This window comes from Lissotriton helveticus, chromosome 6 (assembly GCF_964261635.1).
Source record: "Lissotriton helveticus chromosome 6, aLisHel1.1, whole genome shotgun sequence".
Taxonomy (NCBI): domain Eukaryota; kingdom Metazoa; phylum Chordata; class Amphibia; order Caudata; family Salamandridae; genus Lissotriton; species Lissotriton helveticus.
This window is the reverse complement of record NC_136067.1, coordinates 512,308,402-512,336,307: the sequence shown is the minus strand read 5'-3', so window position 1 is coordinate 512,336,307 and position 27,906 is coordinate 512,308,402. Positions and strand designations below refer to the sequence as shown.

Sequence of the window (27,906 nt, the reverse complement as noted above, 5' to 3'; positions counted from 1 at the left end):
GCACCTCACTTGCCTCTTTCAGCACATCTGTTGCTTTTTTCTGCAGATCTCTTGCCTCTTTCTGTACCTCTCTACCCTCTTTCAGCACTTCTGTTGCTTTTTTCTGCAGATTTATTGCCTCTTTTGGCACCCCTTTTTTTCTCTTAGTGCACCTCTCTTTCCTCTTTCTGCACTCCTATTCCCTGTTTCTGCACCTTTCCTGCCTGTTTCTGTACCTCTCTGGCCTCTTTCGTACCGCTGTTGCCTCTTTCAGTACTTCTCTTGCTCTTTCTGCACCCTTCATGCCTGTTTCAGCACCTTTGTTCGTTCTTTCTGCACTGCTCTTGCTGTTTGCTGCATCTCACTTGCCTCTTTCTGCATTTCTCTTTCTTCTTCCTGAACCCTTTGTGACTCTTTCCGCACCTCTGTTGCTTCTTTCTGCACTTCTCTTCCTTCTTCCTGCATCCCTCCTGTCTCCTTTTGCACCTCTGTTGCTTCTTTCTGTACTTCTCTTGGACCTTTCTGTACTGCTCTTGCCTCTTTCTGCATCCCTCCTGCCTCTTTGAGCACCTCTCCTGCTTTTTTCTGCAGCTCACTTGCATCTTTTAGCACCTCTGTTGCTTTTTTCTACAGATCTCTTGCCTCTTTCTGCACCCCTATTTACTCTTTCTGCATCTCTCTTGCCTCTTTCTTTACCCCTGTTCCCTGTTTCTGCACCTTTCCTGCCTGTTTCTGTACCTCTCTTGCCTCTTTCTGTACATCTCTTGCCTCTTTCTGCATTTCTGTTGCTCTTTCTGCACCCTTCACACCTATTTCTGCACTTCTCGTGCTTCTTTCTACAGCTCTGTTGCTTCTTTCAGCAATTCTCTTGCCTCTTTCAGCAGTCTTCTTCTTTCTTTCAGCACCCCTCCTGCCTCTTTCTGTAACACTCTTGCCTCTTTGTGTACCCCCTCCTACCTTTTTCTACCCCTCTTGCCTCTTTTTGCACCTCTGTTTCTTGTTTCTGCACTGCTCTTACTTCTTTCTGTACCTCACTTGCCTCTTTCTGTACCCTGTTGCTGCACATTTCCTGCCTGTTTATGCACCTCTCTTGCCTCTTTCTGCACCTCTTAGTTAGAGGTACTTTTAATCCCCCTGCCCTATTATGTACTAGGGCCTTACTGAAGAGGTCATGCCAATCACAGGGATACCCAACCTATAGTGTACCCTGGTGTAAGTAGGTGTTGTCACTATATTCTAAGTGTCTTTCAGCATTTACTGGTTCCGGGCCTGGTTAGTCAGAGTCAGCTACCACCAATACCAGTCAGCAAAAAGTTGGGTGCACACAATGACTTTGAAACAAGGCCTCTTTCTGCACCTCTGTTGGTTGGTTCTTTCTGCATATCTCTTGCTTGTTTCTGCACTTTTCTTCATCTCTATGTTGTCGCTACACTTGCTGTTCCTGCAGGCCTTGCATGTATTGAACCTTATGAAGCCCCAAGGTGTACCTAGCCAGGTATGGGTCAAGAGTTTCCCTTGATAGCTGTGGACTAGAAGGTCCCTGAGTGATCTGGATTTTCTATATGTCACCTGGGGCGATCTGCCAACATATTTTCCTATGACCGTATCGGTTTCTAGTAGACCCCAGTGACGTTTCATTATCCTTTTGAAGGAGTTGGATCTAGTGTTGTAAGTGGTTATCATTCTTGGGATATTGCCCTTCTCAATTTTTTCTTTAGGGCGGAACAATACCTCATTCTGTGTGTAGTTATTAACCCTCTTTGTGGCTTCAGATATTACTTTCCTTCTGTAGTAACGTTCTTTAAATCTTTCTACCATAATTTGTCGCTCTTTAATGTGACCTGCTTCAGAGCTGCAATTATGGCGAGCCCTTAGGAACTTACCGTAGGGGATGCTATTGCTGAGTGGTGTTGGGTGGTTGTAGGAGGGTTTCACCCAACGGATCTTCACTTGACCAAGGCTTCGCCGAAACGCGTCGTTGCTTGTGTACACAATAATGTTCATTGTGCTGTCCTCAGGTGTACCGCTGTTTTCTTCAGGATTTGTCTACAAGAATTGGTGTGTTTCAATTTTCGATGGCTGCTGCCGCCGATGCTGGCACCGGCATCATAGAAAGTGTATTGGCAAAAAGTGCAGCAGCAGTCCGAACATATATATATATATATATATATATATATATATATATATATATATAACATTACCTATGGAACGGCATGTGTATTCGGCAGGTTTTCCACTCAGCATGCCGGCAACTGAGGTTGTATACCAACAAAGGAAACCAATGTAGCGGCACCAAGTGTGGTGAAATGAACTGAAAAACTACATTAACCAGCATGCACTGATGCAAAGCGCCATGTGGACGGGACCTCAATCACATTGAAAATGAGAGAAACGATGCCGCCACATTTCCGCTAGCCATTTCCTGTGAACAAGGGCGATGATGCCAGAAGCGCGTTGGGATTTTTGTGGCAGAATGTTTTTAGCAGCATTTACCGAAGTTGTATGCAATGCTGCCCTGCCGAATAAAGGAATGAACGCACGCCGTGTGAGGTGCCTTCAAACTTCGGGAATTCTTCGTTTGGCATATATAGCGGCCCCCTGGTCGCGAAGGTATCCCACCGTGGATGAGTGGGTCTGGTGGTGTTACAATGAACATTACCTATGGAACTGCATGTGTTTTCGGCAGGTTTTCCACTCAGCATGCCGGAAACTGAGGGACAGCGCAGTTACCCACTGTGGTTGTATACCAACAAAGGAAACCAATGTAGCGGCACCAAGTGTGGTGAAATGAACTGAAAAACTACATTAACCAGCATGCACTGATGGCATTTTTATGGCAGAATGTTTTTAACAGCGTTTACCGAAGTTGTATGCAATGCTGCCCTGCTGAATAAAGGAATGAACACACGCCATGTGAGGTGCCTTCAATCTTCAGTAATCTTCATTTGGCATATATATATATATATATATATATATATATATATATATATATATATATATATATATATATATATATATATATATATATATATATATATATACGTATATATATATATTACCTACTGGCGATAGCCAGTAGGTATATATAGTTAGGATTGTTTTCCATAGGGAAATCGCAACATTCTATTGGGAATAACTTTGGCGCCGGTTGAGGAATCTTCCTGAAATTTTCCTTAACTTTGCCTCGCGGCGCTCCGGTCCTTCCCTGACAGTTTGGGGGGATTCATCAAGCGGGGGCCGAGATAAAAGGGGGGGCCCAAAACGTGTTTTCCCCATGTTAATTTCCATAGGGCGGTTGGACTCACTTTTAGCCCGAACGGCTGAATGGTTTTCCACCAAACTTGGCAAAATTGTAGGGACTGGTAGCCTGATGTGACTTTGCTATGTCTCAAGATATGTGCTCCAGTGGTTTTTATGAAAATTAACTTTGAAAAAATATATATTGGGCTACATTGGGCTATATATATGTTAGAGCCCAAATGTAGCCCAATGTAGCCCAATGTAGCCCAATGTAGCCCAATGTAGCCCAAAGATGGCCACCAGAGACAAAAAAAACAAATGTAGCCCAAATATCAGCCAGATGTAGCCCAACTATAGCCCAAGGACAGAATGTCCCAGAGTGTTCTAAAGAACAATTAGAGCGCTAACAGTCTTACTTATGACAAAAGTATGGCACACCTGAAGTCATCTTGATTGGAATAAAGTGTTAACACTTAAAACATTTAATTTGCAAAGGAACAAAATGAGGGGGTTCATTTTGCCATAGAAATTATGATTAGTGCTGAAGAAAGAAAAATTAGGGCACATTTTGAGTGACTTCTCAAATCCTCTTATATTTCATTAAAACAATTCTGATATGCAGTCTCCCAAGATGGCCACCAGAGACAAAAGAGCCTGTGCCTAAAAACTCTGTTAGCAAAGCAGGCATTTGAGATTTAAAAAACGTTTTAATATATAAAAACGTTATCCGCTAATAGAATTAGCATTTAAAAAACCTTGCGAATTCAATGAAAAAACCATAGGTTTCAGGCCTTATATAGTTAGGAATTAGCATTTAAAAAACCTTGCAAATACACTGAAAAAAACATAGGTTTCAGGCCTTATATAGTTAGGAATTAGCATTTAAAAAACCTTTGAAATTCACTGAAAAAACCATAGGTTTCAGGCCTTATATAGTTAGGAAATAGCATTTAAAAACACCTTGCAAATTCACTGAAAAAACCATAGGTTTCAGGCTTTTATAGTTAGGAATTAGCATTTAAAAAACCTTTGAAATTCACTGAAAAAACCATAGGTTTCAGGCCTTATATAGTTAGGAATTAGCATTTAAAAAACCTTGCAAATTCACTGAAAAAACCATAGGTTTCAGGCCTTATATAGTTAGGAATTAGCATTTAAAAAAACCTTTGAAATTCACTGAAAAAACCATAGGTTTCAGGAGTTATATAGTTAGGAATTAGCTTTTAAATAACCTTTGAAATTCACTCAAAAAACTATACGTTTTAGTGGTGTTATAGTTAGCTGGACATTTTACTGATACAAAACCATTGAAATTGCTCCTATATAGTTAGATGTACTAACTATATTTCGCGCACCCGCAATCCACTGCTGATGATGTCACATATTAGATCATTCATGACATGGTCAGTTACATCACTGATGACATCTCAAATGACATCACTGATGACATCACTGATGACATCATCCACGTGACAATCACATAAGCCTTTTCATACACTATTTCAATTTTTCATCACTCTTTGTAAAATACAGAGTATCATATTTAAATCCATTGTCACAGCAATACAAGTATCTAAAAATCCACTCAGTGATTCATAGATGTATACACACATCTAATCACTTACCTATGGATTCACTCATACATTTATATATAACAACTGACACATACACTGCCTTTTATTTTTCTAGTTTGTTGGACCTGTACCATTGAGAAATATATTTGCTCACACATCTTTGGACAGTCACACACCCCCCACCGAACCACACACACTTTCACACTCCCATACAAATACTCAGTTAACTAATCAATAACTAATATAGACTTTCACATAGCTAGTAACCAACTGTAGAATCAGTTTACACAACAACTGACAAAGTGATACAGATATTCACACAGTTTAGTCACTATCCACTATATTTAGTGAGACATTATATATTGGTCAAGTAAACAGTCAATTACACTGCTACTAAATCCTCCATCCAAATATTTATTTATATATATCCACTCATTCTTCAATGTAAATTGCTATATATATAATGCATATTCAAATAACGAAGCAAACCACATTCACTGGATGATGTCATCAGTGATGTCACTGACCATGTCATGAATGATCTAATATGTGACATCATCAGCAGTGGATTGCGGGTGCGCGAAATATAGTTAGTACAACTAACTATATAGGAGCAATTTCAATGGTTTTGTATGAGTAAAATGTCCAGCTAACTATAACACCACTAAAACTTATAGTTTTTTGAGTGAATTTCAAAGGTTTTTTTAAAAGCTAATTCCTAACTATATAACTCCTGAAACCTATGGTTATTTCAGTGAATTTCAAAGGTTTTTTTAAATGCTAATTCCTAACTATATAAGGCCTGAAACCTATGGTTTTTTCAGTGAATATATATATATATATATATATATATATATATATATATATGCTGCTTGCAATTCCTCTCCCAATCTGGAAAGAAGGTGAGTCGAACACGCTGCACAAATGATTCAATCAATTTATTTTGAGCAGTAGAAAGGGCAATCCTGACGCGTTTCGTTTGACTTCAAACTTTTTCGAAGGTCAGTCCGGCAATGGAAGGCTGTGCATGAGTTCCTGTGATGATTTTATTAACAATACCGGCCCTCTAGTGGACACCACACTGTGGTATTTGGCGCAGCATGCTGGTCTTTGTAGTCTCACAGCCCTCCGGTAAAGTAATGCCGATATTTTAAAACTGTCTCACTGGGGCAAAAGTTCCCAGTTGTGTAGCTCCTCACTGCAGCCCGTACTTTGGCAAAGGTTGCTGAGGAAACATACCAAACTCCAGTGTTTGGTGGCACCGTTTCCCCCATATTCGTATTACCGAGTCAACTTGATTGGTCCGGGGTGGGGAAACCTGGCACTCTGGCTGTCGGTTCGTTACTCTGCGACTGGACCACGTCGCTATAATTGCTTGCAATTCCTCTCCCAATCTGGAAAGAAGGTGAGTCGAACACGCTGCACAAATGATTCAATCAATTTATTTTGAGCAGTAGAAAGGGCAATCCTGACGCGTTTCGTTTGACTTAAAACTTTTTCGAAGGTCAGCCCGGCAATGGAAGGCTGTGCATGAGTTCCTGTGATGATTTTATTAACAATACCAGCCCTCTAGTGGACACCACACTGTGGTATTTGGCACAGCATGCTGGTCTTTGTAGTCTCACAGCCCTCCGGTATACGTATATATATATATATATATATACGTGTATATATATATATATATATATATATATATATATCCAAGAAAGAAGTGACTCAAACAGATAGATTCACCAAAGATCAAAAATATATTTCCACTACAACGTTTCAGCTTCCGCCTTCCTCAGGTAGTTTTAAGATGGTAAGCTCAGTGGCTGCACAGATGACACAGCTGAATTTTCAAAAAGCATCATGAGTGAAGATTCCATTTGGAATGTGGAATCAATGCAGTCCTGAGAGTTCTTGAGATATGCAGTAATCAGGTTGTATTATCAGTAATGTTCAGTCCATCGGGATGCAATGATTTTAAACGGTACATCCAGAAGTTTTTCCTGGAGTCCAGTAGTTCTTCCTTTGAGACATGTTACACGGGGAAAATCTTCAAATCTGATAGTGAATGATCCGAAGGCGGAAGCTGAAACGTTGTAGTGGAAATATATTTTTGTTCTTTGGTGAATCTATCTGTTTGAGTCACTTCTACCTTGGATATTTTATTTCTATGTGACTCATTGTATCCTTTGGGATCCAGATTTTTGCCCTGGCTGGCTGTTTTTTTCTTGTGATCCTTCATCCTCAAGTATATATATATATATGTGTGTGTGTGTGTGTGTGTGTGTGTGTGTGTGTGTGTCTGTGCGTGTGTGCATGCGTGCGTGCGTGTGTGTGTGTGTGTGTGTGTGTGTGTGTGTGTGTGTTCGCTTCCTAGAGACATTTGTATGATACTCTATACCACCTCGTTCAAAAATTGATATATGAATTGAAATATTTGCACCGTTAGGAGAAGGTTGCATATTTTATCAATATTGAACAGAATTAATGACTGTTATTATATGGCATTATGTTTTCAGATTGCAGCTGGTGCAAAGGAAGTGGCAGTGTTTGGTGCAGCATCGGAATCCTTCAGTAAAATGAATATTAACTGTTCCATAGAAGAAAGCTTAAGCAAATTTGAAGAGGTTACAAAGTCAGCAAGAGATATGAACATTCCTGTGCGAGGGTATGTATAGAATTTGTATACAGCTGTTAGCAAATGCCATTATCATAAATTGCTAATGTGGTACAACCACACTTTGCCAGAGTTAATATGAGATTTAAAAAAAAAAAAAAAAATAAGATTAAGACTGCAAGTTCAATTTGATAAAATTAAGCTATATGTTTAATTAGATGTATATAGAAGTATCACGGTTACATTTTAGTTGATTATATATAAATGTGTTCCTTTCATGTGAAACACTAAGAGGTTGATGTGATAAGCAGGACAGATGAAATAGTTATTAGTTTAAAGTTAAAGTTAGATGATCAACACTCACGACTCATTTGCAAAGAATAAATACTAACAGAAGAATTCAAAGAGATTTCATGAACTGCATCGTGCAGCTGATACGAGGGATGACAAAAATGGCAGAATAATATGATGGCCGACAGTCCCATTATCCCTTGTTCTTCGTTGCATCTCACAGTTCATTGGACTGAACTCAGCACGCTCACATTCAAGTAGTTTCTCGTTAGTGATGTCTCTCAAGAGTGAAAAATGCAGAACCATATTATCTGATCATGAGAACAGCAGTCCAGCACAAATGGAATAGTTAAGTGTCTATTATTCGACGATTATGTAATCTCAAACTGGAATGCGCAATTTACATGACTGGTTTTACAAATGAGTGTCTAATTAGTGATGTTACCTCTGTACTAATAGGTCGCTGTGTATATGGTCCATTTGCAGGGAACCACAAAAAAACGGCATGCCTAATGAATAATAATTATGCCGAGCTCAATTTGCGACCTCCTTTTTTTAAGTTTGAGTTTATTGAACAATAAAGAAAAAACACAAAGTAAGCTGAAACAATCAATATGAGAAAATCAATACATTATACAATAAGGGGGGATGATGGGGGTGATAAAAATATACAGAAATGTAGAGGGGTATAAATACAAGTACATCATAAATAAATGACCAAATGACCTAAGTAAGCAGTACAAGCAAGAAAAATAAGCAATCAAAAATAGACAAATAAATTAAGGTGGTTTGCAAACCTCCGTAGAGTGGGCATCATGAGTGATGGAGAAGGGGGCAGAAGAGGATAAATACGTCACTAAAGGGAGCCACAGGAGATCGCACTTAATTGCTAAGGAAACAGGGGAAACAAAATTAGTGTCAAGCCTATGGTTAAAACAGACTGCGTTCCACCATGCACGGAAGGAGACACAAGTGACTTGTTTCCAATTCGATGTGATATGGTGAAAAGCAATGGCAATGAAGAGGTCCAATAAGAGATAGTGTCTATGTGACTGCGGAAGTGCAGAGGATAAAGAACCTAAAAAAATGAACATAGGGGAATAGGGGATAGAAAAATTGAAGATTTTTTGGAGTTGTGTCCAAACCGATTTCCAAAATTGAAGAATGGGAGGGCAGTCAAAAAGCATATGTTTCAAATCAGCGGATAGACAAGGGCATGACCAACAAGTAGGGAGGGTCTCAGCAGAAAAAGAGGATAAAACTAAGGGAGTCAAAAGGGTGTGATTGTAAATAAAATAAAGAGTTTGAGTTGTGTTGGCAGCCCTAGAGGTTTTATGAAGCTTATACCAAATTTTGTCCCGAAGAGCAATTGGCCAATCAATCGAGAAATCTCGATTCCAAGCCAATTCCACCTTGGATTTGGGCCTTTCAGCAGAGAACTGAGCTGAATTATACAGGGAAGAAGCAGAAGGAGAATAATCCAGATTTAAGGCTATAGAGCGACAAGCGGGGGGATAGGATTGGACTCCGGCAGAGATGCAAGGTAAGACAGGAGAGTAGTATGTAACGCATTATATTGAGAGCGCAAAGTAGAAGGTAAGGAAAACTGGGTCCTAAGATCCGAGAAGGATAGAGGAAGATTATGAGAAAGCAGCTGGGAAATCCAGCGAAGACCGCAGGAATGCCAAGACTTCCAAAAGAAAGTAAGATTGCCAATTAACAGTTGTTTGTTGTGCCAGATGGGCTGTTCACGTGTCAAGGAGGCGGAAGGATAAGAAGAGGATAAAAATGGATAAAGAAGTTTGCGCGAATGAGAAATAACAGGGTTGCGAAGACCGGTCAGAGGGGAAGTAAAAGACAAGAGTTCGCGAAACTCAAAGGGAGAAATAAAAGAAGACTCAATCGTTAACCAAAGCGGAGGGTGGAAAGGAAAATCCACGGAGAGCCAGCAAGCAGATTGTTTGAGAGAGAAAGCGCGATGATAAGCTTTGAAGTCAGGGAAACAAACTCCAGCTTGAGATTTATCCTTTCGTAGAGAAGCCAACGCAATGCGAGGTCTTTTACCCTTCCACAAGAACTTCAACAAAATAGAATCAATCTTTTTAAAATAGCAATCGGGGATATGGATTGGTATTATGGAGATAGTGTAAAGTAGAAGAGGAGAGAGCATCATCTTAATTGAACTCAGACGTCCCCACCAGGACAAGAAAAGCGGATGCCAACAAGTAATGGCAGAAACCAATTTCTTAGAAATGTAATCAAAATTGAATTTCAATGTGTCTGATAGAAGGGGAGCGAACCAAACACCTAAATATTTAATTTTCTGTGGTTGCCACGAAAAACCAGAGGTAGCAAAAAGGTGTCTTTGACATAAAGAATTTAAGGGGAGAATTTCGCATTTATCCACATTAAGACGGTAACCTGAAACAGCAGAGAAAGAAGAAACCTGCTGTAGAAAGGAGGGAAGAGAAGAAACTGGGTCCGAACAATAGAAAAGAATATCATCTGCATATACCGAAAGTTTGACTTGCTGAGAAGCAAAGCGAAAACGAGAAATAGAATCATCCTGGCGGACTTTGGTAAGAAAAGGTTCCAATACTAAGACAAACAATAAGGGGGAAAGAGGACAACCCTGTCGAACTCCTCTCTGAAGATTAAAATAGTTGGAAACAGCATCATTAACAAAGATCGACGCATGGGGATTGGAATAGAGTAGAGAAATAAGTGAAATAAATTTAGAAGGAATACCTGTCCAAGAGAGAGCCTGAATCATAAAATCCCAACCAATTCTATCAAAGGCCTTCTCCGCGTCCAAAGAAATAGCGGCTAAAGGAGTGTCCAAAGAGGAGGCTTTGCTGAGAATATTAAAAAAGACTCTGGAATTATCAGAAGAGAGGCGCCCTTTCACAAAGCCGGATTGTTCGGGGCCGATTAAATCCGGCAATATGGGATCCAAGCGAAGGGCCAAAAGCTTGGCCAAAATCTTGTAGTCCGTATTAACTAAAGAAATGGGGCGATAGTTTTTACAGAGCGAATGATCTTTGTCCTCTATAGGGATTAAACAAATTAAGGCCTGTTGGAAGGAACCACTAGAATGACCGGAGTCCAAAAAAGTTCGGAATAAAAGTAACAGTTTTGGTAATAGAAAAGAGGCAAAGTGGCTATAAAATTCAATAGTGAACCTATCAGGACCTGGGGCTTTGCCATGGCGCAATTTAGAAACAGCATGAGAGATTTCAGAGAGTGAGATGTCAGCAGTCAAAGACTCGAAATTCACATGAGACGAGGGAAGAGGGGGGAGAGATTGGAAATAAGAAAGGATATCAGCCGTAGATTGAACACGTTCTGGAGTATAAAGATTTTTATAACAAAGCATAAATTCATTAAGGATATCTTTATCCTTAAACAAGGATTTCCGAGCAGACGATTTAATCTGTTCAATTCTCGTGCGGTCTTTCCGGATTTTGAGATAAGAAGCGAGTAAGTTCCCCATCTTATTTTGACCCCCATAATACCGTGCGTTACATTTCAATAGTAGATTGGAAGCGACATCGGTGGTAAATTTATTAAAGGAAAGTTTGGCCTCGATGAGTTCTTTAAGGGAGGATTCGGACTTTGTGGAATGATAGGTGAGTTCGAGTTGTTTAATTTTAGCGAGGATGGAAGAAGATTTGGCTTCGTTGGCTTTCTTCTTTCGGGAAACAAAATTAATAATAAAACCCCTAGAGGCCGCTTTAAACGAATCCCAAACCATGACATAAGAGGAAGAAGGTGTGTGATTAAGCAAAAAGAACTCAGATGCAAATTTAGAACATTCTGTACAAAAAATAGGGTCAAGGAGCAAGGAATTATTAAACCTCCTTCTGCCAGTGTGGGAAGAAAAGGGAAGGAGGTCAATATCAACGAGTACTGGGGCATGATCAGAGATCAAAATGGAGCCAATATCGGAATGAATAGCGTGTTGTGAGAGGGATTTACTAAGGAAGAGATAGTCAATGCGAGACTGGGAGTTATATGCAGGGGAGTAAAAACTATATTCCCGAAGAGTGGGATTACACAATCTCCATATGTCTACTAATGCATTATTGTGAATGGTGTTAGTGAACTGGGAGTGCATCCTAGAGGGTGAGAACTTAACCTTGGAGTGTCGATCTAGAAAGGGATCTAAAATCAAATTACAGTCACCCCCAAAAATAACATAATCCTCGTGAATAACAGAGAGTTTGTCAGAAATAGAGTGCCAGAAAAGCTTATCAACACCTGTGGGAGCATAGACATTAAATAACACAATCGGTATCTTATCAATAAGCAATTTAACAAGTGACCAACGACCCTGGTCATCACATTCCTGTGAAACAACAGAAACATTTAACTTCTTATGTACCAAAATCAGAACTCCACCCTTCTTATTATCCGTGGGGGAAAAGAAAACATGTCCCACCCAACAATGTTTAACTTTTAAGGCTTCAGCCTCTGAAAGATGAGACTCCTGAATAAAAGCCACATCAGCTCTAAGCCGAGCAAGATGAGACAGTACTCGTGGTCTCTTAATGTGGTTGTTTAGACCCTTAACATTCCAAGTAATGGCACGGAATGAAAAATATCAAGAAATATATAAGCAAGAACAGACACAAGCTTACTAAGTCAGCAATATGAGAGAAGCAAAAAGGAAGAATCATGAGAAATGAGAGACAAATTGAGAGCATCAGATAATCAGGAAAGGATAGAAGCATAACTAGGGAGAAAGAGATAGCTAGAGAAAGAAGAAGAAAGAAGAAGAGGAGAAGAGAAAGGGAGGAAAAGGAGATGAATAACATAGAGACAGTACAAGTCAGAAAAGACGACTGAGTAACGTACTTACAAGACAAACGTGGGATAGGGAGTGGCGGTGCCAGAGACAACTGCGACAACAGCAGGAGACGACAACCGCAGGCGGACCTTTGACTACAGGATAGGAGAAATGGCAAAGTGAACAATCCACAGAAGTAACAACAGGATAAAACACTTGGAAGAAATCTTATAGGAGGGGAACTAAAAACAAAGGGTAGTTATGAAGGGTTTAAACACTAGGAGGAGAATAGAACGCATAATGAAAAACAAAGTGCACAAGGCTGAGGAATGGAAAGGAGATCTATCAGATCCAAGTCCAATCAGGTGGCTCTGGAAGTGTCCATGTCGTTCGCTCCATGACGACGTAGAAAATCTTGCAGCTCTGAAGGATCTTCAAATGTAGTGGTCTTTTCCTTATACGTAACTTTGAAAAGGCATGGATGTAGGAGGCCATATCTGGCATTCATTGCTCTCAGTTGGGGACGCATATCAAGAAATCTCTTCCGATGGTCAGCTGTGGCTTTAGCAACGTCCTGAGAAAGGTAGAGACAATGGCCTTCCCAAAGAATTTGCTTTTTGGACTTGGCAGCAGCAAGCACTTGTAAAAGATCCGTATACTGCAAAACAACATGATAACGTCGCGAGGCTTAGAAGAGACTTTGGGACCCAGATGAAGAGCTCTTTGTATATTGATAGAAGACAGAGCAGGAGCGCCCAGGAGTTTTGGAAGAAAGGTCTGAAAGAAAGCAGTAGGGTTCGACCCCTCCGTGAGTTCAGGAAGACCATAAAGGCGAAGGTTGTTTCTACGATTTCTATTTTCCAAGTCTTCTGTCTGCCTCTTGAGATTAAGAATTTCAGCTTCCATGGATGAAATCCGGGAGCAAGAGCTCTGTACAGATTCCGCCGTTTGTTCAAGCAGCAAAACTCGAGATTCCATGATCTCCCACTTTTCATGCATGTTCTGTATAGCCTGAGATGTATTCTCCATAAATGGTCTTAGAGCTCTCAGTTCTTCCAAAATGAGATCTAGGGAAGAAGAAGAAGGAGCGTTGTCCGGAGAAGGAGCGTCCTTTTTAAGGCATTTTGAAGACGCTAATGTAGTGGGGAGTTTGCTGCCAATATGCGCTTTAGAAATCGCCCCCAAATGAGCCTCCGATTTAGACATTGCACCGTTATCCATATCTTGTGTGGGAGAATCAGAGTCGGAGTGGACAGGCGCCTTGTTGACAGTGGAGAGCTTAAAATTACGGAGTTTCCCCATGAATGAACTGGAGAGAAGAGACAGTAATGCATAGGAACCACAGGTAGGGCAAAACAGAAATCCTGGGCGCGTTCCGTCAGGACACCAAAATGAGTAAAAGGAATAAAGTCAATGCAGAAAGGAGCTTGTATGCAACCTGATGGACTCAATCAAAAGAGAAAGCAACCCTGTGGAGAGAGTGAGGAAGCAAAAGCGTCATGTAGAACAGAAGGACGGCCAGGCTGAAAGGTTCGAAGCTGTGGTGATGCTGATAAAATATGGAACACCCATTGAGCTGAAACTGGAGTGAAAACGGACAGAACTCCTCAATTATGAAGCAACAGGAAGAATGAACACTGCAGAGATAGGCATGTCAACGCAGGTGAATCAACTGAAAAAGCTTCCAAGAGCTGCTTACTGTATTAATGACAAAACAAAGTTAAAAAAAATGTAGCTCCATAAGCAGGTGAAAAACGAGAGCATCTGAAGTGAGGAAAGTTAGCACGAAATGTCCCACTTATATAACCGCCATGACAATGAGGTAAAGTCAGGAAATGGCGGCCGTAGGTGAAAACCGAGGCTACAGTGAGGGAGAGACCGGTAATGCCGACGAGTGGAGATTACACATGAAAGAGGCTCACCTCTGCTTGTGAACGCGCAGGAAACAGGCTTGGAGAAGCATTTCGCAGTCCAAACGAAAGTGCGAAGGCGTCTTCTTAACGGCGCGATCCGCTGCCTCACGAACGTGAAATGGCGGCCGGAGCCGCGGCGGAAACCAAGTCGCCAGTAGGAGACGCCGAGCCAGCGGAGATCAGGGAGAAAAGGCTTCACCGGAATCACGGCGAATTGAGAGAGATGTGGGTGCTATTCCTGATCGTTATAACACCCGCAGAAGTGCCGGAAAAGTTCAGAAAGTTCCGCCGCTATCCTGCCATCTTGGCTGGCACCTAAGCCACGCCCGACCTCCTTTGAATAGTTGTGAATGCAGGGGTAGAAGATTGAGAGGGACATCAAACACATGTCCCTGCATTTGAATTACTAAAAAGGTAACATTTTTCTCGTTAATAAAAAAAAAACCTGCTTCCATTGAAGGGGTATGCGTTTTTCTAAAAACTTCTTTCCATTTGGGAAGACATTATGGTTAGCAATAGCAGTTTTCTGGACCATTGCTTCTCCCCCGAGACTGTCCGAAACATTTCTCCAAGGTGGAAGCTGTTCCACAAAGACAGCTTCCGTGTATGAATCAGTTACCCCTCAAACTCGGGGATGAGGTAAATTACTGATCAATGATTTGCGATCACAATTTCAGTCACAACCCATTGATACATACTTTTCAGACTTGTAATTAGGAAAGCTACAACTACTTTCATTTTTCCTCCTATTTGTGATTCCAAAAGTGTCACAAAGGCTGACCTGTAATTGGGCTTTTGTCAGTCGTGGCAGGCATGAATCACGGGTGGGCGGAGGGGCGCGTGGTGAGTGTGTTGCCATTGCATCACACTACATGATACAAATCCTACATAAGCCCTTTATAAATATGCCGCAAAGTATTTAAAGCACACTTTCCAGCAAACACAGAATGATCACCAGCAGTAGAGGTGGCCTCCACATAAAGAGACCAACCTGTGCACAGCAACAGCAGTGCATATACTCATTGCAAAAACATAATTTTTTGCAGCACAAATAACAGTAGAGCATATTTGTCCATGAGTATCTTTGAAATCTCATCTGCTGGACATCAAAATTAACTTTAAAGTGCAGATATTTAGAAAATGTAACTAATAGAAAAAGGAAGTTGTGTTACATTTTACAGATTATTGCTGAGGCCTTATCTTGAGCACCATATTCAATTCTGACTGCTTCATCTGAACCTTTCTGTCCAGTCAGTAATGGTTCACCCGTGGCACTGATAATGCTTTATGAAATAGTATTTGATAATGCTTTATGAAATAGTATTTGGCATATTCTGCAAAGTTCTGTTTTACAGATCGATAATGCTTTGCCCACATCTCGTGTGCTCATCATATTTTATTTTTATTTATTCTGTTTTATTGGATGAATCCATCCCCCCTGTTTGTATAGTGCAGACCAACTTCCAGAGGCCAAGTGGATTATTTTAGATAGGATAATTAATAAAATTCTCAGATAAACACATGAAAGGAGAATAGACCAGTGCGTACCTAAATAAAGGAGGAAATACTGCAAAGACATGGACATAGTATCAACAGTGGAAGACTGCAATTACATTGGCATAGTGAACCATCCATAGTTCTGTCAAAGCTTTCGTTCATATATTTAGGCACGTTTTGGGGAGGGAGATGTAAATTTAGGTGTTAGTAGAAGAAGCAATAGATGGTGAAGATTAAGTTTATTCAGGAGATTTGGGGTGAATGGTCAGTATCAGATTAATGGAGGAGAGATCATTCAAAAGAATTTGGCATTAAAGATGAAGATCGTATCTTCTTGTTTTTGTTTTCCATGATCTCTAAGCACCATCAAGCTTAGGCATTGAGTCCTGCAAGTGAACCAGAAGTGCTTAGTTTTGGCAAAGGTAATCCATCTTGCAACCATTAATGGCCTTATAAATGAAATCTTTGAAAGTACGTTTTAGGTATGTTGTGAAGGGGAGTCACCAGAGTTTCTTGGGTATGGGGGAGATGTGGTTGAACGTGCTCTGTTTTGTGATCAGGTCAACAGCTGCATGAAAGGTTGATTATACAGAAGGGAGGGTGGTACTTAGGAAGCTGGTGTGTATGGAATACACCTTTCAATATGTGCTAGTATCAGAGATTGCATGCAAAATGTGTGCACTGAGTAGAAACGTTTAATCCCGCAGAGGTAGCTCATGTGATGCAAACACATCTGGGAAATATTTGTTGCTACTGGTTGGCTGCAGTGCCATGGTCAAGAAGCAACCACAATCCAAGTCAGGGTAAGGCACAAGCAGACCCAAATTAAACTGTGCTCATCCCCCTGGTAGCTTGGCACAGAGCAGTCAAGCTTAACTTAGAGGCTATGTGTAAAGAATTTGTGAAACACTTCAAGCAGTAAATCTGTGAAAACACCACTCAGAAAGATCCGACACGAGGTTACAAAAATAGAGCATGTATAATAAATCAAACAAGACCGATATGACAAAGATACAATCAGTCAGTCAAACCACTTTATTTGATTAATTAAAATCATACAAAGTATAAAACGTAGATCACAAATCACAATTATTTACATCAGGTAGACACCATATTTTAAAAAGTCAGAAATATCATCTTATATTATAAAATTCCCCAGGGTCTCACGATTATTAATAACAGACATTAGTCTATCTTACTACAACTAAAAGATAATTCACATCAGGAAATCTTTTTTTCCTCAACCGAATAGCAGCAACAAGAAAACTAGCAATGTTCAAAATAGACCATACATCATCTAGCATTTGGAGATATACTAAAGCTGGTCTAACTTGTTGGAAACCCTTTCCTCTCAAGAGAGGAACCAGAAACCGCCTCCGGATGGAATCGTAAAAACCACAAAACATGATAAAATGCAGTGTATCTTGTGGAGAACAAATATCACATTGACACACATCTATCTCCTCAGGTTTACACCAGCCAGGAAGGTTCCCCAACGCAAAATGAATTAAATTAAAATGAAACTTCGTCAACAACCAGCGGTGATAGGGTTTGGACACAATTCTTAAATAAGGCTCAATCAAAGGGGAAGAATTTAATAAATAGTGAGCCCTAACTAAAGGTTTTTGTAACTCTAATTCCTCCCGCTCCATCATTTGTATGTTCAAAAATACAATCAATAAGGACCAGCAGGCTTCAGCTTCATGTTGGTGATTATCCACGGACAGTCAATGCTTGCTGTGTGAAGAGCAAGCTGGTGGCGGCTCGTGCTGCACTTCGGTGCAAACAGCGGGAACTGGTGCGAACGGGCCCGCTTGTGGTCATGGAGAGCCAACACTCTTGATTTAAAGAGCATGTGTACCACATCAACCGTCCAGGACCTGAGAGGCACCACTTGGGGGGTCATAAGTATTTTATGTCCTTGAGGCTCAAAGCAGCAGACCAGCAGACTAGACCTTGGAGTAACTCTGGGGTCATGGGTCAAATAGGAAGTTACAGATCGAGTTATTCTTCTCCATGCAAGAAGGCAGCAGGCAGCAAGTCAGCACAGCAGTCCAGCAGTTCCTTTAGAACAGCAGTCCTTGTAGAAGCACATCAGTCCTTCTTCCTGGTAGAGTATCCACAGGTCCAAAAGTGTACAGAAGAGTTGGTATCTGAGGTCCTACTTTTATATCCTGGTGTCCCGATTCTGGAAGGTGGGAAAAGCTTATAGGCAGTGCTTTAAAGTGCAAGCAATTCCCTCCCTCCCTGTCCTTGCTCCAAGTTGGCTGAAGGGACAATGCAAGGTTGTTGCACTGGAAAGTAAAAAAAAAAATTATTTTGTGCTGGTTCGGAAAATGTTTGTAAACCTACCCCTTAATTTCTAAAAAAAAAACATATAGTGAGAAATGTGGTGCTAACCTTGAACATCAAAGCTTATTTAAATGGCAAATCATTGGCTCACAACCTGATTCAGTAAGGGTTAATGGGAATTAATATGAGTAGTGGACATAAGAGGATGGATGAATGGGAAGATGAATAGATGAATGGATGGATGGATGGATGGATGGATGGATGGATGGATGGATGGATGGACAGACAGACATATGGACGGGCAAACAGACAGATGGATGGACGGACAGATGGATGATGGGCATTAATGGTGAGTGGATTAGTTGGTTTGTGGTCAAAGACAATACAGCTTTGGGATGCAGCCCCTAACAAAGTTTGTGCAAGTTCATCTCTGTCACAGCCTTTACACAAACTACTGCTGGGTTGTAGATTTAGCTTGAATGGATCCCATTGGAGGAAACAGACTTTCACTATCCTCAATCGAGGACCTAGCATAAAGATCAGCATGGAAGAGATAAAAACATGGTAGTACCTGGTGTAGGGAGGCTTTCACAGCAATTAATCCACGTTTGTACATAACGGAATAATTGAGCATCTTTAAAGGAGAGTTTTCCTTCCTGGAGTCTACATCATTGAAGCCACACTGAAATGTTTCAATGAATGAACAAGCTTAACTTTCAAAGACTAAAGATATGCAGCATTGCAGTTTACCACATCAGAGGACAGTGGCTAGTGCAAATAAATGCTACCCCCATTTTCAGCTGCATACCAAACCACTAGCTTCTCTCTTAAACATGGAAATATTGGTGCATACGCAATTGGCATATTTAATTGAATTATATGTCTCTTGTAAAGTGGTATACCACATATACATGGTCTGTAAATTAAAAGCTAATAGTGGGCCTGCAGCACTGATTGTGCCACCCACACAAGTTGCCCTTTGAACATGTCTCAGGCCTGCCACTATGAAGCATTTATGTGTTGCTTTATTTACACTTTGACTTGGCATTTAAAACTCTTTGTCAAGCCTAAAACTCCCCTTTTATTACACGGCACCCCTAAGGTTGACCCTAGGTAGCCCATCAAGCAGGGTGGTGTGTAAGTAAAAGGTAGGACATGTATTCATATATTTTGCACGTCCTGGCAGTGAAAGATACCTAAATCTATTTTTCACTACTGTGAGGATTACTCCATATAGTTTAACATTGAGAATTCCTTAATATGCTTTTAAGCTGTAATTCCTGATTAGAAAGGAGAGGTTGTATCATGTTTTACATCTTTGGAATGGTAATGACAAATCATCATTACTGGTAAAGTTGGATTTATCATTACTATTTTAGAAATGCCACTTTTAGAAAGTGGACATTTCTCTGCTCTTATAGCTTTCTGTAACTGCAGCCTGTCTCCATTACGCATCTGGGGTGGGTGACACCTACATTTTGTGCATTTACTCTAGACAGCCACAAACACAAGAACTATAGGTGTGTCTGAGTACTCATCTGCATTGTGGTGGCTCTTCCTGGGCAGGAAGGGAGGGAAGAGCTGACACTTATACTTGAATAGGTAGTGGCCTGACCCCACACAAAGGACTGGCTACACCCAACAGCTAGCCTGCCCTCATGGCTGGGAAAAAAGGCTTCTGTGCACTTCAAAGACCCTTCTTTGAAGTTGTCTCCATTTCAAAAGCACAACTGGGTATTAGTACTGTTGCTCTGACCCCACAAATCAGATGCTTCTTGACCTGTAACTGAACTTTGCCAGAAGAACTGGTGTGCTAAATCAAAGACTGACACTCTGCTGGACTGCTTATCTGGAAGACCTACTTTTCTGCTGTGCTGCCCTGTTGCAAGCTGCTCTCTGACCTTGCTGAGGGAGTACTGGACTCTGCCTTGCAACTGAAGTGATCTCCAAGGGTTTTTTTGGGGCTTGCCTCCTATTGTTTAAGACAAAGTCTCTACACCTGCTCCTGAAACTGGTTCACTGGAAGTGAACCCAGATACTTGCATCGGGAGAAATGAACACATGTCCAGTCTGCGTGTAGCAGAACCAGAGCATCGACCCTCTTGCGTGGGTAAAATCAGTGCATCGCTCTTGGAAACAACACATTGTCTTAAGAGCCTGATGCATTGGAATCACACATCACAGCCACAACAGTGTGGAGAGATTGAAGCATTGCTTCGGCTGTGTGGCGATAACCATCGAATCACACTTTGGAACCAGCACATATCACCTCATGCTTTGTCTTTGGAACCAACTCATTGCCATCACTGCCTGGAGAAAATCGACACATCACCTCGACGGCGGGCTCACCTTCAACACATGGTACAGGAAACAAGTGGTCCTAGACAATTATTTTCAAGCATCAATAAATGTAACCTTTCTATTTGGTCATACCTATGCGATTATGACATGAAACATTACAACTTCAACACATGGCTCGTTTGCACACCGCATCTCACTGTTGCGGCCAGGATCAAGATACTCTGTTTACTGAGTCTGCGTTGCTACTGTCCCTGGACTGCACTCCATTTTAGCCAGCCTGAACTGTTGACTTTGCTCTTTGCTCATTGCCTCTATGAGCTAGAACTCTTTCATTCTTCTAGACTTCTACTTATTGGCTTTTTGTTGTTTTGGTCTTGATTTGTTTATAGAATTATTGTCTATTTTGATAACCCAGCATGAAGTCTTTTTTCTAGGGGTGGAGAGTTTTATCCACTCCGTGTGGAGCACGGAATTCCAAACAACTCAGCAAAGTGAAATGGAGTGGAGTTTTTTCTCTTTAGCAGGTTGCCAACATTAAGTTGATGAGGGCGCGCAAGAAAATAATCAAGCTCTAAACCTCCTCCTGGTGAGATTTCTCAATGTGTGCGGTTGCGGTAGGTCGTCACTGCTCACATTGAGAAATCTGCGACTCGCATTGAGGAATCTGCCAGTCAAATTGAATGTCTACTCATGCTGCAGATAGCAGCTTCACCCTCTTGCGTGATGCGTAGTGCTGTTTGCGTTAATTTTACAGTGCTGGATAAACTGACACCCCTAAAAATCAGTGCAAGCAGCGTGACTTAAAAGACTCTGCCCTTTGGTGAAACTCCATTGAGCACAGCAAACTCCTCCCAGGCCTAGTGTTTTCATTGTGTTACTGTGTGTTGTGCAGCACAAATGCTTTACACATTGCCTCTTTAGATAAGCCTGACTGCTCTTTGCCGACTTGCCAGATAATGAGCACAGGTTATCTTTTAGTGTGTAACAGACATACCCTGATGACTAGGATTGTGTTCCTGCTTGTATATGGTGCATATCTCTGCCAACCAGAAACTCCATTTCCAACAAGGGTGCACTGTCCCAGTCTGCGCTACGTGCACCTTTTGAAAGGTGCACCTGGAACAGACTCTAACAGTGCATGCATTCTGTAATCAGGGTGCAGATCTTTTGTCAATTGGAGAGGAGTTGCACAAAGATTTCACAATAGAGCATGACAAAATCTTTAAAATACAAGTGAAAGTTTATATAACAGACCTTCTTAAAGCAAAATCTGACTTCCTGTGAAACTCCATTCACCAAAAAACCAAACATTCTTGTGACTTACATTCAAAGACGTCACTGGTTAACCTTCCTTTAATCTCTCTCTTCCACATATAATTCACAGCCATTCTGTGATGACCTAACCCCCTTCATCTCCAGTAACATTAAGGAAATGTATAAAGCTTTTCAAAATACACAGTTTACACACTTAGCACTGTCCAACATCCTCGCTTCTATCTCTCCCAGCCCCCTACCAATTAGAGGAAGAATATTTGCAATATTACTCTAGAGGAAGTCTCTGCAGTCTCGCCCCTAGTAAAATCAGGCCCAGGAGGGCATCTGTCCAATCACTTTTCTCCATGATGGTGTGGATAGTAATACATCTACTGTGATCAAAATCATAAATCTGTCCTTTTAAGCAGGTATGTCCCCACCAACAGGATGGCTGGAATCATTACCTCAATGAAGAAATACAGAAAATGAGACTGGTCTTTAATTGAAGAATTATCAGCTTATTGACCCACTACCAGCCTTTAGCAAGATTAACAAATGGATTGTAGCTAATCAACTCACTAATGAACGTGGATAGCCTTCACTCTTGGCAATTAGGCTTCATGCCTGGCAGAGGGACTAAGACTGCACTCCTCTTTTTCTTGATGAACTGAGACTAATGATGTAACAGTTACCTATAATCTTCCTCGATCTCTTCAGTGTTTGATACAGCGGATCACTCAATTCATATGACATTATTAGTCAATGTGAGAATATCTTGAAAGGCCATTGCCTCCTTTGCTTCCTTTATGGAAAACCAAACTCAAATTGTTGCCTTGCTGTCATTCAAGTCATGAGCCATACTTTAAAAATATGAAACTTCCTCATGGCTCCCCATTGACTCCATTGCTGTTTAATGCCTACATTTGACCACTTAACCATCTAATCATCTCTCATGGCTGTCTTGTATGGTCTTATGCTGATGACCCTCAGCTAATTATATGAATTCATAAATCAGCTGCTAGCTCTACTGTAAACTTGGTGGAGTAGAAAAAAAGGAGTGCAAGGTTGGATGCCAGTGAACTTCTTGTAATTACATGCTAATAAATAGAGCTGCTAGTGGTCTGATAAAAATCCTGAAAATTTACAAAATATCATCTGACTATTGCGCTTAGGTAATCCATCCACTCCAACCAAAACAGTTAATTCTCTTTGGATAATTCCAGGCCATCAGCTTTCCCTCAATTTGCAGGTTAACATGGTCTTCTCATCTTACTTCTTTAAGCTCAAATGCCTAAGAAATATTCCTCCATTTCTTTCTCTGAAGTATCCTGTATTATATCTAGATTTAACTAATGTAAGCTGCATTACCTTGGCAGAAGCTAACACAGCAGAAGATTCATAACAATACAGTCTGAAAAGGGCCCAACATAAAAGGCTTGATTGTGTTTCCCAAGCCAGAATTAATCTCCATAGTTTTCTAGCTAAGCAAAGAGTGGATGTTAAGGTACTTTGCCTTATGAACATGGTATATTATAGCATAGAGAGAAGAAATCATACCTATGCAATGTGTGAGCAATTACTCATCAGGACAGTTCCATGCTCTTATTCCAAGTATCTCTTAACAACATGAAGAGTTAGGGAAGAAAGGCCTGGTAGCATTGTCTTAGCTCTTTGGGCCCCCAGATGTGGAACAACCTCCCATATTGCATTAGGTAAGCCTTGGAAACACTACTATTTTTCATTTCGAAGGGAGATGATGTGGCATAATGGTCAGAGATACTGACCTTGGATCTGGTACTCCAGGTTCGAGTCACAGCATCCGCTCAACATCCTATGATTCTGGGAAAATCACTTTATCTCCCAGTGCCTATGGACAGTGCCTAGATTCCCTCTCAGGTGATAAGCTACTCTCTACAAATCTGAATATTTATTTAAAGGCTCTGTCCTTCTGGATAGTAATTCTGGGTATGCATTTTACTTTATTTAACTTTTAGTCACTTCCTTCTATGAATCCTAGTGCCAAGATACCCTTAGGTGAACATTGCCTCTATAAATAATAATCCAAATCAAATCAAGTGAAATCTGTGGGTGTTACTAATGTGAATCCTGATAAAAATACAGCCAGGTCTATTTAACTAATTAGCCAGGAAAAATGACCTATTGCTTTGCATAAATAACTTAGTTTGAAAGCCAGGCTATGTTTAATACTTTTCTTTCAATCCAATTACACTCAACAAAACAGATTTTCCTTTTTTGAACACATGAAATGTATTTGAAGGAAATTGGGGCTATTGGTTGTGTGTCCTGCACAAGTAAGAGGCCCACAGTTCTCCTTACTCGGAACCAACCATCCCATTGTAGTTCTTTATTCTCTTAGGGTAGCGAGGCAGAGCAATCCAAGGCCCACTCATGCTAGGTGGTGTGGGTTAGTGATCACCAATCATGGCATGCACTATTAAAACCCAATAGATTATTGTCCAGTCAGTACTTTCTCTTTAGAAAAAAAGTACATTTATTACACTCACACACACTCTACTAAGTACTACGTAGTAATTTTCAAATATGTACATTGGCAGATGGACTATACCATAGGTGACATTGCATAATCACCTTTGACTCCCTAAAGAGGTCATACAAACACATCAAGTAAGTTTATTGTATTGGTCAAAATTTCAAGAGTAGCAGACTATATGTTACATCATTTTGTGTGAAAATGCAATCTTAATATTAATAATCATGGGCAAATTCACTTATCACTGTTAATAAAGCATATACACTGAGATCAACAATCATTGTCAATATTATTATCTCAAAAAACATTTAAAGTGAGCACAACATGTGTCTGTGTATTTTTCTATAATCTTTCCAACGATAAAAATGCAATCATAAAACCAGTCCCTAGAGGGCATCACATTATGACAACATCATAAGCAAACATAGACTTACCACTAGAGGGCATTTCAGTACATGCCTCTCCTTTGTACACCTTCAGGCCACAATAATTGCAAGCATTGGTGCCACCATTACATAACAGAAAAGTAGGCAAATGAAAAGACCCTGCGGGGCATTTTGGGGAGCTCCTCCGGGAGCAGTGAATATTTGAACAGTGGCTCTCCCGCTGTGCTGGGAGAGCCTTGAATCTTGTTTTTTATCATATATTTTTATGTTTTGGGTGGGTGTTTGGTCCCACTTGAACACCACTGCATCCCACCTGAGCACCCCTACATGCCTACTTTTACTGAGGCAGTTTCACACGTGAGCAGCACTCCTTTGGGCTGCCTCAGGAGCCAGCAGTTCACTGTCTCTGTCTGCTCCTGCGAGCAGATGCTCCTTCGTGTGGTAGCCTCCAATTCCCCCAGACACGGACAAGTGGAGCAAAGATAGGCCCACCACCACTGGGGGGATACTACGGTTCTCCCCCTGTCTTTTTGGTGCTTGAGACGGGGTTCAGCCCCTTCCATTATCAATATGGCTCAGGAAGTCAAATCTCGGTGTGAGGCCCACAGACACCCCTTTCCTGGGAAAACAAAATATACAATCAGTACTGCGTTGATACCCAGGCCCTGGCCCACACTGGGGGTATCTTTAAAATAGAGCATTGGAGCCCCACATTCTTCATCAGAAAAAGGTCAAAGATCGCCAAACTTCAAAATACCATAACTCGCAACCAGTTTATGATGATCTTGGGCTCATTTTACTCTGAGTGGCAAGCTCCAGCCACCATGGGCAGTTGCAGCTGCCCTCCTCACCTCCAAAGCCGTGTAATCCTCAAAGAGCAGGTTCTCCCTGCTCCCTGCACCATCCTTTCTCCTGGTCTCAGTCTCTGGGTGAAGAGTTTAGGATTTTCCCCCAACTGGTCCTCAGGAGATGTAAGGGGAACAGCCTCGATGGCCCTTGGGGAGACCCACTGAACCTGGGGTCAAATCAGCAGAGTCCTTAGTCCTTTCTGGGCATCAGGGAGTTCCTCCTTCCAGTTCTCCATTTTGGCCCAAGTATCCAGCAACGAAGCACAGAGATATCACCAGGCAAGAGAGGGTCTCTCACCTGTGCAAGAGCTTTTAAAGGGTAGAGAACAGTTCCAGAAGCCAGGCACACTGAGCCAATCCTAGGGTGCCACGTCACCTCTCCACCACTTTCCCAACCCTCTAGTAGAGCACGTTGGGACAGTTCAAAATGGTTTCATCTAGAGTCACTAGTCACATCACCTCTAGGGGCTTCAGCTCTGTCCTTCGCTGGTGTCACGGCCAGGGCCTTTCTCACCAAATTTTCAAATAGGAGCCCCCTCCTGTGTTGGCTCCAGAAGTCTGGGCTCCCTACTTTGTTCAGTGGGTTTGGTCAGGCCCCTCCCTGCCAAGTGTAACAGCTGATTGATTGATGTGGATCATTCTACCTTAAGTCTTTGCTCCTCAGTGGCTGAATGAAGCTCTGGTAATTGCCACTTTTGTGTGGAAAGGCCTTTGTTTCTGCTATTGGAGAGAAATGTAATTTCCCTAACAAAGCAGGGTGATAAAAGGCCTGGGCTCTGATCCTGAACTGAACACTGAGAAATATGACAATTCTGGCTGACCCATAAATTGTACATATATCTCCGTGGAACTTGCAGAATTCTTTTTCCACACAGGTTACACCCCAATTTGATATGTCACTGGTCTCTGTAGGCCAAAGGGAGGTGAAACTGCACTCTAAAGCAGTTTTTTTCCCTATCTTTATAATAAAGTGTCCCTATAGACAAAACAGTATATTACACTGACTTTCCCTATTGGTGTAAACTAACATTATAAGGCCTACCCCAAGTAAATATCTAATCCTACAGAGTCCCCACTGCGCTAGAGTGCCTGTGCGCAGTTACTTTGTTTGCACACTGCAGTAGTCTCCCACACACAGCCAACACACGTGTGTGCACATGTTGCTGTGTAACCAGCCAAGGTCCCTTACCCTTGCTGCGTCACACCAGTCTTATCTTAAAAGGCAGACACTGGGGTTAAACATGCACAGTCCATTTACCTTGTGATTACCGTGGGTGAGACACATGTAATGAGACTCATCCACCGTAAAAAGTAAAAAACCATGTGATCCTAAAACGTTTTAAAATCCTGGCGTACTCAATGAACAGAACCCAATTGCAACATTATTCAAACCCAATGAAACTTATTCTTACATGTTAGTGTGATAAACTAAGCTGCACAACCTTTCTGTTTTGGTGCAATGGCAATCACAGTAACTTAATGAAAAGCTGATATACCTTAAAAACATGCTCAGCCTCAATTCATGACCTAGGGATAAAGTGACTACAAAAACAATAATGTAGTTGTGAAATGTATTCAGATTAAAGTTGAATCAATTAATTGCCCCACTGAGAACATACATACTCTCACTCTGACATCCCACAGAAACCAATCATGGTTATGGAACAGACATTCAGTAAAGTTCATAACAAACCAGATCTCTCCACAATCTACGCACTGACTCTGGTACAGTAAATGATGAAAGCGACCTGACTCGTGCCTCTCATTTTATATACCATACCTCGCTAAAAATAGCTAGAAACCGGGGATCCATTTCAGGATCACTTGCCATAAAAATTCCTTTTATCTTTTTCCCTTCTCCACGTTGGGAAGGGATGTCAGAAGTACATTTTACCCAGTAAAAACTTGTACATCTTGTGAGTTTGTCCTGAACTGACTTCACCATCAAATATCCGAATGGGGAATGACATGCAGATGTGATTTTAGCTGCTCAAAAACCTGCACATTTTACCTCTACTGACTTGTTTTCCCTGTACAAATTACCCCAGGTTGCACCTGGATCAATTTTTGAGGGGAAAATCTCTGGAGTGCGACATTTCCTTACAACTCTGAATCAAAAATTTGGGGCAAACTGCATCTTTTTTATTTTAAACAAACGTTTTGCACTTATAAGGGATGTATCAGCAACTGCAGTTCTGGCTTGACGTAGTGAGAAGGCTCTCTGGTCACTCACTTACTTTCATAAAGAACAGTGCTTTAAATGGGCCGGTACTCACCGGTACTGAGTACTGTCACTTTTCATTTTTCAGCGCTTGAGTACCAGAACTTGTCTTTGTCCAAATAGAATACCGGTACTCATGCAGATGTAAGCCAAGCTCAGTGAAATTAGCATTTACAAAACAGCGCAACATAGCTGAAAACGGTG

At 41.2% G+C, this 27,906-nt stretch overlaps 1 protein-coding gene across 3 annotated transcripts in view; it reads left to right on the top strand.

Annotated features, from left to right (window-relative positions):
• The window catches only part of HMGCLL1 (3-hydroxy-3-methylglutaryl-CoA lyase like 1), a 1,049,558-nt gene that overhangs the window by 597,851 nt on the left and 423,801 nt on the right, over window positions 1-27,906 (top strand). For 2 of the 3 annotated variants that reach the window (XM_078646801.1, XM_078646800.1), the window contains one exon: window positions 7,301-7,449. The exons of the other annotated variant lie outside the window; for it this stretch is intronic. In XM_078646801.1, coding sequence (XP_078502927.1) covers window positions 7,301-7,449 — 149 coding nt within the window. The remainder of the gene's footprint in view (window positions 1-7,300; window positions 7,450-27,906) is intronic. 3 annotated transcript variants of the gene reach the window in all.